The following is a 15,323-nucleotide window of genomic DNA, read 5'->3' as shown; positions in this document are numbered from 1 at the left end:
AGAGAGTCACAGGGAGAGAATGTGTAAGAGGGAGAGAGAGAGGGAGAGAGAGAGAGACAAACAGAAAGACGAGAGAGAGAGAGAGACTTATTTTAATCTTGCTGTCTCCTAGCCCGCCGCTCTCATCCAGCTGGGGAACTGCCTCGTCCCCTTCCTCTGTCCTGCCTTCCCTAGTTTGGTCACTGTGTGCCATGTGCAGAATCAGGGACTCAGGGGTCATGTGTGTGCAGTTGCAGCCTTTCACCGCCAGACAGTGATAGAGCCGGGCTACACCAGGTGCAATAGTGAAGCACTCCATTCTCGGAGCGTAAAAATCATTTTAGAGGACTGGTCTAATTCTGTCTCATCTGGTGCAGCCAGTTCTATTGATCATATCGGAAGCTGATTGTTGCAGCAGACGCTCTGTGATCGGAACACTCCGCGACCGGAACACTCCACGACCGGAACACTCCGCGACCGGCTTCAGTCACATATCACAGTCTGATAGACTGACCTGTAGCTACATACAGCGCCAGCAGCGAGCTCATAAACAAGTGCACAAGCATATGTCCTTTCTCTGGCCAAGAAATATTACTGGACACAAATTCCTACAGAGCGAGTGGGAGGGGAGGACTTGGTGTGTGTTGCTGGGGAGGACTGAAAGAGAGTGAGAGAGAGAGAGAGAGGAAAGGAGAGAAAATGAGAGAGGGGGAGTAAGAGAATGAGAGAGTGAAATAGAGAGTGAAATAGAGAGATAGTTAGAGGTGTGTGTGTGGGGGGGAGGGGGTCATGGTCATTAATAGTGGTAGCCAGAGCATGTGGTCATGGTGTCTGTTGTACACTCGTCTCTGTCACACACACACACACACACACACACTCGTCTCTGTTTCGTCAGGCCCAGCTGTCCCTCATGCTGCAACTGGGAGCTCTAAAGTATTGCATCACTCCACCACCACCACCCCTCCTGCTGCTCTAACACACACACACTCTCTCTCTGTCTCTCTCTCACACACACACACACACACACTCACCCACACACTCTCTCTCTCTCACACACACACACACACACAGTGTCACACACACACACACACAAACATACACACACACATGCACACTCACACATATACACACACACACACACGCACCCACACTCTCTCACACACACACACAGTCACACACAAACACACACACACACATACAGACACGCACACTCACACATATACACACACACACACACTCTCTCTCACACACACACTCACACACACTACCACCTTTTTTCACGTAGGCAGTCCAACACACCAGTTCTCACCAGTGACCCAACAAACTACACAGCAATCCAGACATATAAACTAGTAAACCACTACACACCAATCCAGACATAATGTATGAAACAACATAAGTGGTAATCCTTTACCCTCTTCTGCTCCTGAGAATCTATTTATCCTGAGAGAAACTTGGGCTGTTCTCTGGCCAGTGTAGTCCAAGCTAACATCCTCCGTGCTAGGCCACAAACCAGACATCAGAGACATTCCACATCATATGACACCAGTGGATGGAATTCTGCAAATATTCTACACAATTCTATCTGCCGTTCTAGAGTGTCTGTCAAAAAGAGTGGCATGCTGGCCAAGCACGGCCTCGCAAAACCCAAGAGTCCGTCTTCATAGTGAGCATTCTGCCTCACAAGCCTCTAATCTGTAGTGATAACTGTGACTGGCTGTAAACTTCCTCAGAATGAAGCTTATCCAGGAAGATAAACAATGTTTTGTAGCACTGTTGAGGGTTTTCATGTATAACCTCTGGATAATCACTAGCCATGGATCTGTGTAGAGTCTCTCTCTCCCCTCTAGTGCTAGTGTGGCCAGGGTATGTAGTGTGCAGCTCACACATATGTGCCACCCTGAGAATCCACCCAAGAGGTAAATGACTTTACTCCTGTCAGTGCAGGGATGTTCCCACTAGCTTCACATATTTGAAATCAGGCTTTGACTTCTCAAATGGAAATATTTACCAAAAATGTGTGGAACCGCTGAACAACATCACTGAGATATCTTTCCTCTTAAATATGAGAGCAGGAAATGGACACCAGCATATGTGAAGTGTGGTGGAAGAAACATTCTATGTCTTGTATATGCAAGTAGGCTAATGTGCATTATAGTGCATGATTCCTAAGGTGGATTATTTCACGTCTATTAAGAGTAATACACATAAGTGCATACGGAGAACAAAACGATGTGTAGTGTAGACTTACACGCAGAACTCCACGGTATGCGGCCACGGTTATGTGCACGTGCTGGAGATGTGTCCGAGGGAGTCTCCGCGCTCGGAGGGGTGGGAGGGGTTGACATGTAGAGAACAATCTTGTTTGTCATTCTCCACTATAAACCTCACTCACTGTCTGCCGTGCGCAGCTGTCGTTGCGCGCACTGGTGACTCCGATCAGCGCCCTTGTTCGTGGCGCACTGATTGACCGAACTCTGGCGCTCGGCTGCAACCGGAATGTTGTCCCGCGCTCGTTTACTTCTTTAACACGAGCGAGCGCGGCACTCGAAGCCCGAGGGAGTGGACGGAGGTGATCATGAGTTGTTTGGATGTTATGTACCCAGCCTATGGACATTACACACCGTACGCGCCAGCTGCCTCCGCTTTCATCAGCAGTTTGCCGGTATGATTGTAATTTCTATTAAATATCAGTGTGTTTCGGGAAAAAACTGTTTGAGCAGTAACTTAATCCGTTTTTATATTGCTGTTAAAACCTGAGCCAGCATGTCTGAGAGGACATTATATTATTATTTGGAACACGGATTAGTGTAATTGCACTGTACATTTTAGCTTTTTAAAACAGGCCGTATTAAATGCAATACAAACAGCAAAGTTGCATACAAGCAATTAGAGGTGCAATACACAGGTCACCCAAACACATAATGTAGAAAGAGGTGCGCACATCTAAATGTTAAAAAAAGTAGGTGCTGGACTCAAAAAGTGACAATAAAAATTACAAAAAAGTCCGCACACTAGAGCTCCATTAATTATTTTCTTTTTATTCACCATATGTGACGTTTCGGGACACACTGCCCTTCCTCAGACCTTCCTCACCCAAACACATATCACTAGGTGCATATATTCATGCATTCACACTAAGGTAGAGGTAAGATAAAAGTTACTCACATATGTATAGCCATGTGCATATACTCTCTTTGCTTATTGTATTTAAATGTAGCCTACACACACACACACATGCACACATAAAAAGACAGAGAAAGAGAGATTGACAAACACACACACACACACACATGCAAAGATCCACATAGGAGCTACAGTTATCTCCTGACAACTGTCCACTAATCACTTCCTCCAAGTCTGTGCATGTGTGTGTGACAGAGAGTGTGTGTGTGTGTGTGTGTCTGTGAGAGACAGAGAGAGTCCATTTCATCACTCCTGACAACTGTGTGTTTCTCTCTCTCTGTCTGGCTCTCTGTTCAGGCTCCAGTTGGAGTGAGAAGCCCTTCTCCTCGCACGCGGGAGTTCATGGAGAGCGTGGGCTCGTCGCAGTGCACGGACAGCACCTCTGGGGCGGCCGCTGCCTCCGCCCCCGCCGCGCCGCCACCGCAGTCCTCCTCCTCTTCCTCCTCGTACACGGCGGCCACATCGCCAGCCGACGATGGCCCAAAGGAGAAGCAGGAATCGCCCGAGGCGGAGTACCTGAACTCCCGCTGCGTCCTCTTCACCTACTACCAGGGAGACATCAGCAGCGTGGTGGACGAGCACTTCTCCCGGGCGCTCAGCTCCTACATGGAGGGCGAGAGCAAGCGCAGGACAGCAGACACAGGCACAGGTGAGGCTCAGGCACAGGTGGACAGGTGAACAGGGCAGATTTGCAGGACAGGTGAAAACATCTGAGCCAATGGGGAGAGGGACAGTTTTTCCAGTGGAGACATATGAGTAGGTTATGCTGTATGCTTTCTTTCAGCCTGACATACAACTGTAAACGACAAGACTATTACATTACTTTTACAATACAGCTGTAGACAATACTGTATGTAAACAACAACACTATTACATGCTGTAGATTATATGTAAACAACAACACTATTACATAGATAATATGTAAACAACAACACTATTACATGCTGTAGATAATATGTAAACAACAACACTATTACATTCTGTCAATAATATGCAGAGATGGAGCAGAAAAAGATGGTGTTTATATACGCAATAACAGAGGACACTGGAGGAAGGCCAGTTAAAAATAGAACATGCAATAAAACATATGCGATTATGAAAGCAAAATTACTATATTTGGTAGAAAAAAAGACAGAAAAAAGACTGACCAAGTTGCTGGAATGGTAGCAACTTGGTCAGATTTGTTAATACTGGTTCAGAGGCTGGATTAGAGTGCCAATGAAAGATTGGTTAGTGCACAGATATAGTCCATCGATTGGCATACACCATCCCGATATCAGCTCTACACTCTGACATCTGGGCCTTGCACATCATAAATCATAAATTAGTTCAGCTGTCATGGCTTGCTTTTCTGATAAAGGGAATGGCGTGATGCATGGCCACTCCAAGTGAATGAATGAAAAATGTCGCCAGTGTAAGAAATCTCATTCTCTCTCTCTCTCTCTCTCTCTCTCTCTCTCTCTCTCTCTCTCTCTCCGATGACATCTTCATTGAGCAGGCAGACTCACTTCCTGCCCTCCAACAGATACTATGTTTATACGTGGTTGTAAGTGCAGAGGCGCGTGGGTGTATCACGTTCAAATACCCCCCCCCCCCCACACACACACACACACACTCTATCTCGCGTCCCCACAATCCTGGAGGGCTGATTTATTGCCCCCCCTCTCCTCTCTGCTGTTTGATTTGAGGCAGCATCACGGGGCCTTTTTTTCAGTGGAATAGGCTAAATATAAAAGTAACGGCTAAAAACATAAAACAGCCTGCAGCCATTCCACAGGGGGGAAGCAGGGGGGCAAAGAACACAACAGGTGGGGCTTCGGCTTCAGGGAGGGCAGTGGTGTGTGTGTGTGTGTGTATGGGGGGCGGGTAGGATTCAGGGAGGGCAGTGGTGTGTGTGTGTGTGTGTGTTGGGGGGGGTAGGATTCAGGGAGGGCAGTGGTGTGTGTGTGTGTGTGTGTGTGTTGGGGGGGGGGGGTAGGAGTTGTGGCGTTGCAGATCTGACACAAGAGTGAGACATGTCACCACAACAAGTGATTTAGGGCACACTGTGTTCAGGTTGAAGCTGCTGCCGCTGCTGCCTTATATAGGCCGGCCGGTGGCTAGACGCGCTGATGAGCCTCTCCGCACCTCCCTCCTCTCTCTCTTCTCCTTCCTCCTCTCTCTCCGCACCTCCCTCCTCTCTCTCTTCTCCTTCCTCCTCTCTCTCCGCACCTCCCTCCTCTCTCTTCTCCTTCCTCCTCTCTCTTTGCACCTCCCTCCTCTCTCTCTTCTCCTTCTTCACTTTTTCACTCACACCTCATGCATTTCTGTCTATCTATGTATCTATCTATCTGTCTGCCTGTATTTCTATCTATCTATCTATCTATCTATCTATCTATCTATATATCTATCTTTCTGTCTGTCTATCTATCTGTCTGTCTGTATTTCTGTCTATCTATATCTGTCCTCATTAATTCTTTTATATCCCTTTATCCTTCTACTCTCTCTCACTTATTGTCTTCCTCTCACTCTCTCCCTCTGTTTCTTCCAACACAAAACCTTCAGCCTACACCCCCCCCCCCCCTCTGCATTGTGTGTGTGTGTGTGTGTGTGTTATTTTGTTGCTGTGTGGTAATGGCTCTGGAAGGAAGCAGGCTCCATATGATTTGGCCTGGAGGACATCTGGCCTGGAGTCAGTCACGTGATGTCTTGTGATACCGTGACCTCCATGTCTTCTATGAATGCTACGCCAAATCCAGTCGACAGCAAACAGAATATGCATTTCGTAAAAATATTTATATACTGCATGTAGCACCATCTTTAAAGCAATAAATAAGAAACAAATACAACATTTATTTGTATTCTTACAGTAAAATGACATCAATCAGATTTACATAAAATGAACATGCTTAATCTGCAGCATAAAGGCTTGTGTGCCTTGACAGGTTTTTACCTGTCTACAGAACCCTTTTGCGCATATTGCTGAGAATAGTACCACATGTCTCAATTAGCCTTTTTATTACAGTAAGATATGTGCCCATGAGTACGGGCAGGTTATGCAGGCATATAGGTTTGGGCGTATACGTTATGCAGGCATATAGGTTTGGGCGTATAGGTTATGCAGGCATATAGGTTTGGTCGTATAGGTTATGCAGGCATATAGGTTTGGGCGTATAGGCTATGCAGGCATATAGGTTTGGGCATATAGGTTATGCAGGCATATAGGTTTGGGCATATTATAGGTTTGGGCATATAGGTTATGCAGGCATATAGGTTTGGGCATATAGGTTATGCAGGCATATAGGTTTGGGCATATAGGTTTGGGCATATAGGTTATGCAGGCATATAGGTTTGGACATATAGGTTTGGGCATATAGGTTATGCAGGCATATAGGTTTGGGCATATAGGTTATGCAGGCATATAGGTTTGGGCATATAGGTTATGCAGGCATATAGGTTTGGGCGTATTTGCGTGTGAGGTGACATGTCCGTGTGTGTGACTGCATAGCTGGAATAGAGTGCTGTTGCTCACAGACATGTTAAAGCAACACCAAAGAGTTTTTTGTACCTTAAAATAATGTTTCCAAAATCGTTTCAGTGGTTCATCAATTTGTAACAGGGTGAATGGCACTTCTGCATTCGCTTCGCAGCCTTCTATCGGCTATAACCGCACTATGTAAGTTTGCCAGATCGGGTAGCGGATCTGTAGTTCGATGGAATGAGACATAAGAAACTACAAATTTGACTTGCGTTTGATGTCGCAATACATCGTACTTTCATAAATCATGCAACATATTCTACCTTGTCTGTGGACATTGTTATTTGCAAAGCCGTTGCTGGATAAACAAATAGCGTGCGTGCGACAGAGGGAAAGTTCTTTGGTGTTGCTTTAAGCAAGAAAGTATTCTGTGCTCCGGCTTTTTAAATACGGGCTGTCACTAAGGTGATTCGGCTGGTATCTAAAAACAAAACTCCCGTAAGAGCGATACGCTGCAAGCTCTTCTGATCCTACATGTTGTTGCCATTTTTATGAGACTGTCCTGATACCCGAACCGCAAGCTGGCATCAGATGCGTCTTGTAAAAGTCACTTTGACCCAGATAATATTTTCAGCATTTATCGTAAACGATAGAACAACATGGTGGAAAAAGTCTGTGGGATACATACGCTGCTTGTGTTGGCCTGCGTAGTTATAGCATCATCTGGAATGGCATGGGCGCATTGCTAGAGGGGTAAGGCCATGTGCCTGATGACTGAGTGTGCCCTTGTAATCGGCCTTGTGGAAATTACATTTATTCATTTGGGACCACATAATCATCTAAAATGTTGTATGTGCAGGACCAACAGTTTAATTTCATTACAAAAAACAGTAGTAGTACTATTTATTTGCCGAGATAATTACTTATAGGCAGCTTGCAGGTAAATACAAAATTAGACAATATGCAAAATAATATAAATAGCTATTTAATCATGAATAGTGGAAATAATAACCCATAAACATAGATAGCATATTCCAATGCATAACCAACTATATAATAAATCACTTTATGTCTGGTGAGTGACCATAATGTAACACACACTAAAACCCCTGTAGCACCTCACGTGGAGATTTGCACAGTTTCTGGGATGCAGCATCAATGTCCTGACGGTAGAACTATGGCTGACATGCCCTGCCCCCCAGGTCATAAAAGAGGCTCAGACTTAAGACAACATTACTGAGGCTCTCCCTCCAAATCACTTCCCTCCCAATTCCAGCCACCCAGCTGGCCAATGTAACACAGGAAAAGTGGGAGCAGCGATGAGAATGTTGTGAATTTTTGGAGGTTGGTGTGAATTTAAGGTCATATGAAACCAGATCCTTTGTTGTCACCTTGCAGCAAGTGCAATGAAGTTCTTCTGATGTGTATAAAGCATTTATGTACCTCAAAATCTTTTATCTGTGCCATGGTTCCATTTATGCAATGATTCATTTCATCAAATGGTGTTGATTTATTCTATCTGCATGCTGTGAAGAAGCTCTTGTCTAGCCCTGTGCTTCACCATCTCTGCTTCCTGTTGCAACGTTAACTCATGTCTTCTCTCTCTCCAGCTTCTCCAATCAACCGGCGCAGTTTCCCCCCGTCGTTCTGGGACAGTAACTACCCCTCTGCGTCTGGTCGAGGTCACTGTGACCCCGGGGTGTCCCCCTACTCCATGGACCCCTACGCTCACAGCGCCCTGCACCCCGGCCTTCCTCACCCTCACGCCCACGGCCACGGCCACGCGCACCCACACGCCCACGGTCCCTCCGACTCCTGGAGCTACTCGCAGAGCCAGGCGTACGGGCCGCCGCGGGCCCTCCACGAACTGTACTCGGCGCCGGGCCTGGAGCCGCACTACGGGCCCCTGCTCATGCCCGCCGTGCGACCGCCACCGCACCTGGGCCCGCTCCCCGGCCACTACGAGGTGGGCAAGCTGGAGCACACGCCCACGTGGCCGGGCCTGCTGCCCGGCGGCGGTGACGTGGCCCAGACGCTCGCCCTAAACATGGACCCAGGTGAGAGCGACGTCCCCTGGCGCAAGACGAGAGCCGCCGCAGAGGCGCACCACAACAGTTTCATTGTTGCTGTGAGGACAAATCAGGCCGGTTTCCTGTACACGTACTAAGCCTAGTCCTGTAGTCCTAGTCCTAGTCTGAGAGTGAGGGGAAACGCCAACGGAAAAAAGCAAATTGGATAAAAAATGCTTTTAGTCTAGGACTAGGCTTAAACCATGTATGGGAAACTAGCCTATAGAGTCTAACCAACTTTTGCTATTTCATGAACTGTCAATGTCAAAAGAAATGTCAATGAACACAGATAGGTCATTTAGGTTTCAGGAATTATTTTTAGAAATGTGTTAGTTGTCTGAATTGCCGAAGAGGTATCAGTACAATACTAGCACAATATGATACTATTGGGAGTCTTTACAATTTACATACAGTATACTTTCTCAAGTATCGGAGTTGGATTCTGTGATAGATGGAGAACATAGCTTTGAGTATCCCCAAATAAGATCCTTATCCTTACAATTATGAATGAGTATGCACATCAAATCTGTGCATATTGTAAAGCTAGAAAATGTGTTTTATTTCTCAGCTTGTGAGGATCAGGTGTAAAGACATCTTAAATAATACTTTGAACTCATCACCTCTTCTCCTTATGTAGTGTATGCGATACTCACACTTGCCATCACATCGGGCTGGAGTCTGGACTATGCATAGCCCACACTGTGATGGCATAGAAAGCGATGTCCTGAGGGTTTATATGTGCCAAGCCAAATTTATCATTTTTTATATTATACATATTATTGTATAATTGTATTATTATATGACCATATATGGCATATGAACCAGCTATGGTTAATGTCAGCCTGGTTTCTCCCTAACTATATGTAATTACGTTGTCAACAAATCAAACGTGTCCATAGCATGTAAACACGCTAAGCAGCATCATGTTGCGTTAGCACAGCCTTTTGTTTCCTCTTCCCGACTGAGTGTTTGGATTAGGTTGCAGCCATGGCGACCGCTGTCCCTTGTCCTCACGGCAGGTTCTATTGTGTGCGTCTCTGTGTTCCGCCGCAGGCCTCCAGCACCAGAAGAAAGGCAAGGAGCTCTACTGGTTTTAACGACCGGCCGTGGCATCGACCCGCTATTCGCTCGATCCAATTAGGCCTTGGAGCAGGTCCTGCTGAAGAGCCGTGTCCTTTCATCCCCACTCCTCAGCCTGCCCCCCGCCCCCCCCCCCCCCATGAAGCCACAGCAACACTCCAGCTCTGCATGTGTGCACCATGGAGATAAACCGGGGGGTCGGTGGGGGGTGAGGCAGGAGCCAGCCCTGGAGACCGCTGGACTCTCTTGCTCTCTCGTTCTCTTTCTCTCTATTCCTCCCTCTCTTCTTCACCTCCTCCACTTGGCCTGTGTGTGTGTGTGTGTGTGTGTGTGTGTGTGTGTGTGTGTGTGTGTGTGTGCAGGAGAGAAGCTCAGCAACCCCCCCAACATAATCCACTTGGACCCAGAGACCAAACAGAGACACTTTCTGTTTGGAGGAGTTAAGAGACGACACAGAAGCGTACCGTGATAACCGACTCAATTTCTGCCTCGATCCTGGTGGCAGTGCTTACTTACACTGTACACACTTCACAGATGTGGATGCTCCGTCGGTCTGCAGATGTGTGTGGGTGTGTGTGTGTGTGTGTGTGTGTGTGTCATTGTTTGACCTCCCTTTCTCTTTTTTAAACAAAATATTTTATTTATATACATATTTATGTGTATTTTACTGAAACTCGATTACTACTAGGCCAGTGTATCAACAACGTATGGTTAAGACTGTGTTCTCTGTTGCTTAGTCCTTGTTGTTTCCTTTAAGAATGTAAGGAGCAAAGCGACAAGCTAGTAAATATGCACATGTTACATTTTGCAGCTGTTAAAGATGATCAGATTCATTCAAGTGAAGTGGTTGATGGAAAAGCTTGTTTTGATAACGGATTAAGAGCCACTCACACTACACATACCATAGGTTCGCATTTTTGACAAGGTTTCTCTGATACTGTTTTTAAACTGTGTTTTTCAGTCGTTGGTTTGAAATGTTTTTACAGGGCATTTTTTGTCTTGTTTACCTTGGACTGTATAGTCAATAAATATTTGTATTGTAAATACACATACATTCAATTGACTGTATTGTTGGGTTGTGGTTATTTACTGAAGTTTCTTGAGTCACTTTGGTGTATTTTCAGATAAGAATTGACTCTGACATGTTGGTTTACATAAAACCTCAGAGGTACACTTTACGTTTAAAGGAAAGTTTGTGGGTTAAAGCACATACAAATCTGTTGTGTTGGCTTTTCCTCTGAACTTACTGCACCCTTGTTATTGCTCTTGTGGAAATTACATTTATTCATTTTGTAGACATAATCATCAAAACTTTTGAACAATGCAAATATGACAAGAAATCAATGCAAATATAAATATGTGACTGAGGTAACAATTTTGCCAAAATTGACATGTACATCAATACAGCACACAGCAATATTTCTAATAATTTCATAATTGTTCTGAATGGCTCTGACACAATACATTTAGCTTGGGAATTCCCTAACAAACTTTTGGCAAATTTGGGATTTGCTGGACATGGACGTGTGTTTCTTTGGAGTTGAGTAAACAACTGCATTTAAAACCTTCCTTTACAACGATTTGGTAAGAGTTTAATGTACCAATTTAAGTTTAATTTCAATGCTACAATAAAATGCCATGACTTTGCCCCAAGAATGATCAAATGCCCTGACTTTCCATGTCTGGAATAGACTTTCTGAATAAACCTGTTATTATATTCAACTCATTTATAGAGGAATAAAATAGCCTATATACGCAAGACTGAAGCATTGAGAGTGCAATATTACATTTACATTTATTTATTTGGCAGACGCATTTATCCAAAGTGACTTACAGTAATAGATTAACATTTAAGATATAGCGCAGAGGTGACTAGCTAGGAATTAGCACTGCATTCGTCAATACTACTAGGATGGGAGTGCATACATGTACTAGTGAAAGAATGGTGGGAGAAGTGGTAGAAGAGGAGGTGGAGAGGGAGGAGGAGGGAGGTAGAGGAGAGAGGGATGAGGAGAAGAGGGAGGTAAAGGAAGGAAGAGAAGGGAGGTAGAGGAGGGAAGAGGAGGGAGGTAGAGGAGAGAGGGATGAGGAGAGGAGGGAGGGAGGTAGAGAGGAAGGAAGAGGAGAGAGGGATGAAGAGTGAGGTAGAGGAAGGAAGAGGAGAGAGGGAAGAGGAGGGAGGTAGAGGAAGGAAGAGGAGGGAGGTAGAGGAGAGAGGGATGAGGAGAGGAGGGAGGTAGAGGAGAGGAGGGAGGTAGAGGAGGGAAGAGCGTGGTAAGTGTGTATCAGGTGTGTGAGGTTGTCAGAAGTGCTTGGAGAGTCCTCTAGGCTATCATGCTAATTTTGGCAACAATGACACAGAACCATGGATTTGTTTAGTTTATAACATGTTTAGTTTATAACATGTTTAGTTTATACCATGTTTAGTTTATAACATGTTTAGTTTATACCATGTTTTGTTTATAGCTTTGACCTCATTATCAAGTGTTCTCTGGGGGCCCCGTGTCAGGGCTTTAGAATCGTCCTGACCCCATATGTAGCCTACCCCTGGTAACAGGCACTGAACATACGTAGGCTTTTAGGACAGATTATGATTGAATGTAAAAGCGTCATGTTCTTTATGGTGTGCCTCGTTTCCCCCACCCAGCAGGCGATACAGGCTACGTTCTCTGTGTGTGTGCCTCGTTTCCCCCTCCCAGCAGGCGATACAGGCTACGTTCTCTGGTTCAATTTCACACGCAGCCCGTCTCCAAAATATTTCCTCCTGCCCTCACCTCTCCAAGAGCGCAGTGGCCATGCCAGTCCTTCACCTGTTTTCATACTCGACACTCATAGCAGACTCCCCCGCCGTTTAACGGCTCCTCGGATGGGAAACCATGTGTGAGGCCATCAAGTCAGGAATGAGGCTCCCGGGATCCGATTCCTCAAAGCTGCTCCCATGTCTGTCTAATAAATCCGACAGTACAGAAATACACATTCTGTTGACAAGAGACAATTTTATATTGCATGTGTGTAACCAAAATAGGAAGACTATTTTCCCCTGTGCATGTTATGGCATAGCTTCCTTTTATTGCCGAAATGAAGCTAAAGCAAACACCAATGGAGCGGTTCATATGACAGTCGAGTTCTTTTTAAAACGAAGTGCAGAGTGAAACTGCGCCAAACACTTCGACACGGTAGACTGACCAACGCCAGGCCGCCTGTCCTCTCCGCTGGGATTGATCAGAGGACGCTTTGGTCACTTCCAATCTCCGATTTCCATTGGGTGTAACCAGCAGTAAAAATTAAACGTGATAAATTCTGCTCTTGCAAAGTGTTTAGATAGTGTTTGCCTGTTGTTAATCCTTCACCTCCACAACAAAAGCATTTTCATTGTGTACAGGGGGGATAAGTCGTGATTTAAAACGGCGGAGTAAAATATATATCGTGACGCTAGGTGGAGCTCTACAGTCGCCAAAAATACCTGAACCTGTGTAGTGTACCTTTAGCACTGATGCCATTAGGGCAGCCATTGGTAGTGTTCAACAGCACTGCTAACCTCTTCTGTTGTTCATCATGTAATGTCCGCCCCATGTCAGACTCCTGGGTCTTTGGTGATTCAGAAATGGGCTTGAATGAGCCGATAGGCCGATGGCTGCTATTCGTCTGGGTTCACCAGGCTACAATCATGGGCTATGATGAGACAGAACTGCAGAACTGAATGCACACTTTCAGCTTCATGTGTGGTTGGCCTATTGCAGTGCTGCCCTCACCTGGTCCGTGTGTGTATAGCATCTCATGACCAAAAGCACTTGGCCTGTGCTGAATAGCTGTGAGCTGGCCAATATTAAACATACCCTGGGCATTATATACCCATATATATATATATATACAGGGCCTAAAAAGTCTTCAGCCCCATGCTTAATACAGTATTCATTCACAAAGAAAATTGGTGTCCTTAAAGGTTGGATTTTTTGTTATTTTCTTAATTAAGGCATTAAGATCCATTTCCAAAAGATACTTTTTTATATGCATGTATATGATAGCGTAGTGGTTAATGAGCTGGGCTAGCATACAGTAGCCTGAAAAGTTGAGGGTTCAATACCTTGAGCAAGGCACTTAACCCTGAGTTGATCAGGGGACAGTGGTCCTTGTATAATTGACATAAGATAGCGTGTTTGAGTTAACGCTATGGTTGGCATGGTAATGTGTGTAATTGTGTTACTGATAGGCTGGTTATCTGGGTCAATGTTGGGGTGACACGCCGCGTGTTCTATGCCTGTGGGGGACGGTGGTGTGGGTGTTCGGAGGAGGAGTTAAGGAAGAGGTTGGGTCAGGGGACACTGTGGTCCTAATACAGTATAATTGACATGAGATAGAGTGGGAATGTAAAATTCCATGACTTTTCCCTGACAAAAAACCTGAATTTCCATGACTGACTATATAATGAATAGTAGGCTACAATATACCGACCAATAATTTCAGAGCACCTGTGTAGCGTTCAAGAATCTTTTACTTTTTTAGAGCAGGAGATGAATAAATAGACATTGAATAAACACAGTTGGGCTGCTCAAGCAAGCAGTAAAGCTAATAACCAGATATACACCAACTCTGCTTGGAAATATATTTGTATTAATGTATTTTGGCAAGTACATTTTAAACTTCAAAATTCCCTGATATTCCATGACTATGGCCTAAAAAATCAAAAAATTCCCTCCATGTCTGGAATAGACTTTCTAAAATTCCATGATATTCCAGAAATTCCATGACCCGTGGGAACCCTGATAGATAGTTTAGTTTATTTATTTAGCACACATTTACATCAATGGTGCAAGGAGGGAACGAAGCCCAAAGGGCTTGTACAAGAGTTCCACCCCTTAACTGTAGCGTGTAACTGTAACGCTATGGTTGGCATGGTAATGTGTGTAATTGTGTTATTGATGGGCTGGTTATCCTGGGCCAATGTTGGGGTGACACGCCGCGTGTTCCCTGCCTGTGGGGGTGTTCGGAGGAAGTTAAGGAAGAGGTTGTGTGGCGTGGTTGTGGCCGACAACAAACGTAATACAAGATAACATTGATTGCATTAAATATTCCGTGTCCATATTTGAATAGCAGTGAAAGCTACGATACTTTATTTATCCCAAGGGAAATTGTAGGCATCCAGTAGCTGATACAACCACAACACAACAAACACTCAGCACACACATATATCTCACATAAACACCACTCACAGAAATGTAAAAACATTTAAAGAGCTTGTGAAGTGACATGGGTCTGGTGTGGACTGGACCATCTGCATTGACCATTCACTGCATTGATAAGGTGCTATGGTAGAGTGTGTGCAATGGTGGTAGTGCAAAAGTAAACAGTGCAGGTATTGAACAGTGCAATAACTTTGCTTATTATCAAATATAGACTATGACTATGAAAAGACAAGAATTTCTTTACAAAATTGCTTAACAAACAAGAAAAAGAATATACTTTAAGAACAATATATAAACAGGGAAAAAGTTACAAGATAGATGTTATGACCACAGTCCAGATTGTGTAAGGGAGCTAATATAGCCTGTCAA

The 15,323-nt window shown here is 44.9% G+C and overlaps 1 protein-coding gene across 2 annotated transcripts; it reads left to right on the top strand.

The window, feature by feature from the left end:
• Positions 1-2,418: 2,418 nt before the first annotated feature.
• On the top strand, positions 2,419-9,891 carry vgll2b (vestigial-like family member 2b). 2 transcript variants are annotated; one of them, XM_076296087.1, is made up of 4 exons: positions 2,419-2,644; positions 3,463-3,814; positions 8,233-8,679; positions 9,745-9,891. In XM_076296087.1, exons 1-4 carry the CDS (start codon positions 2,558-2,560, stop codon positions 9,786-9,788), a joined length of 930 nt encoding a protein of 309 aa, XP_076152202.1. In that variant the 5' UTR covers positions 2,419-2,557; the 3' UTR covers positions 9,789-9,891. The 2 variants fall into 2 exon arrangements, with proteins under 2 accessions (XP_076152202.1, XP_076152201.1); XM_076296086.1 differs by lacking the exon at positions 9,745-9,891 and having other exon boundaries at positions 8,233-9,426.
• The last annotated feature ends 5,432 nt before the right edge of the window (positions 9,892-15,323 follow it).

This window comes from Alosa pseudoharengus, unplaced genomic scaffold (genome assembly GCF_046254945.1).
Source record: "Alosa pseudoharengus isolate Yale_2024_CS ecotype anadromous, Long Island Sound unplaced genomic scaffold, YU_APseudo_1.1 YU_APseudo_1.1_scf_2, whole genome shotgun sequence".
Lineage (NCBI taxonomy): Eukaryota > Metazoa > Chordata > Actinopteri > Clupeiformes > Clupeidae > Alosa > Alosa pseudoharengus.
This window is presented reverse-complemented; position numbering and strand designations above follow the sequence as displayed.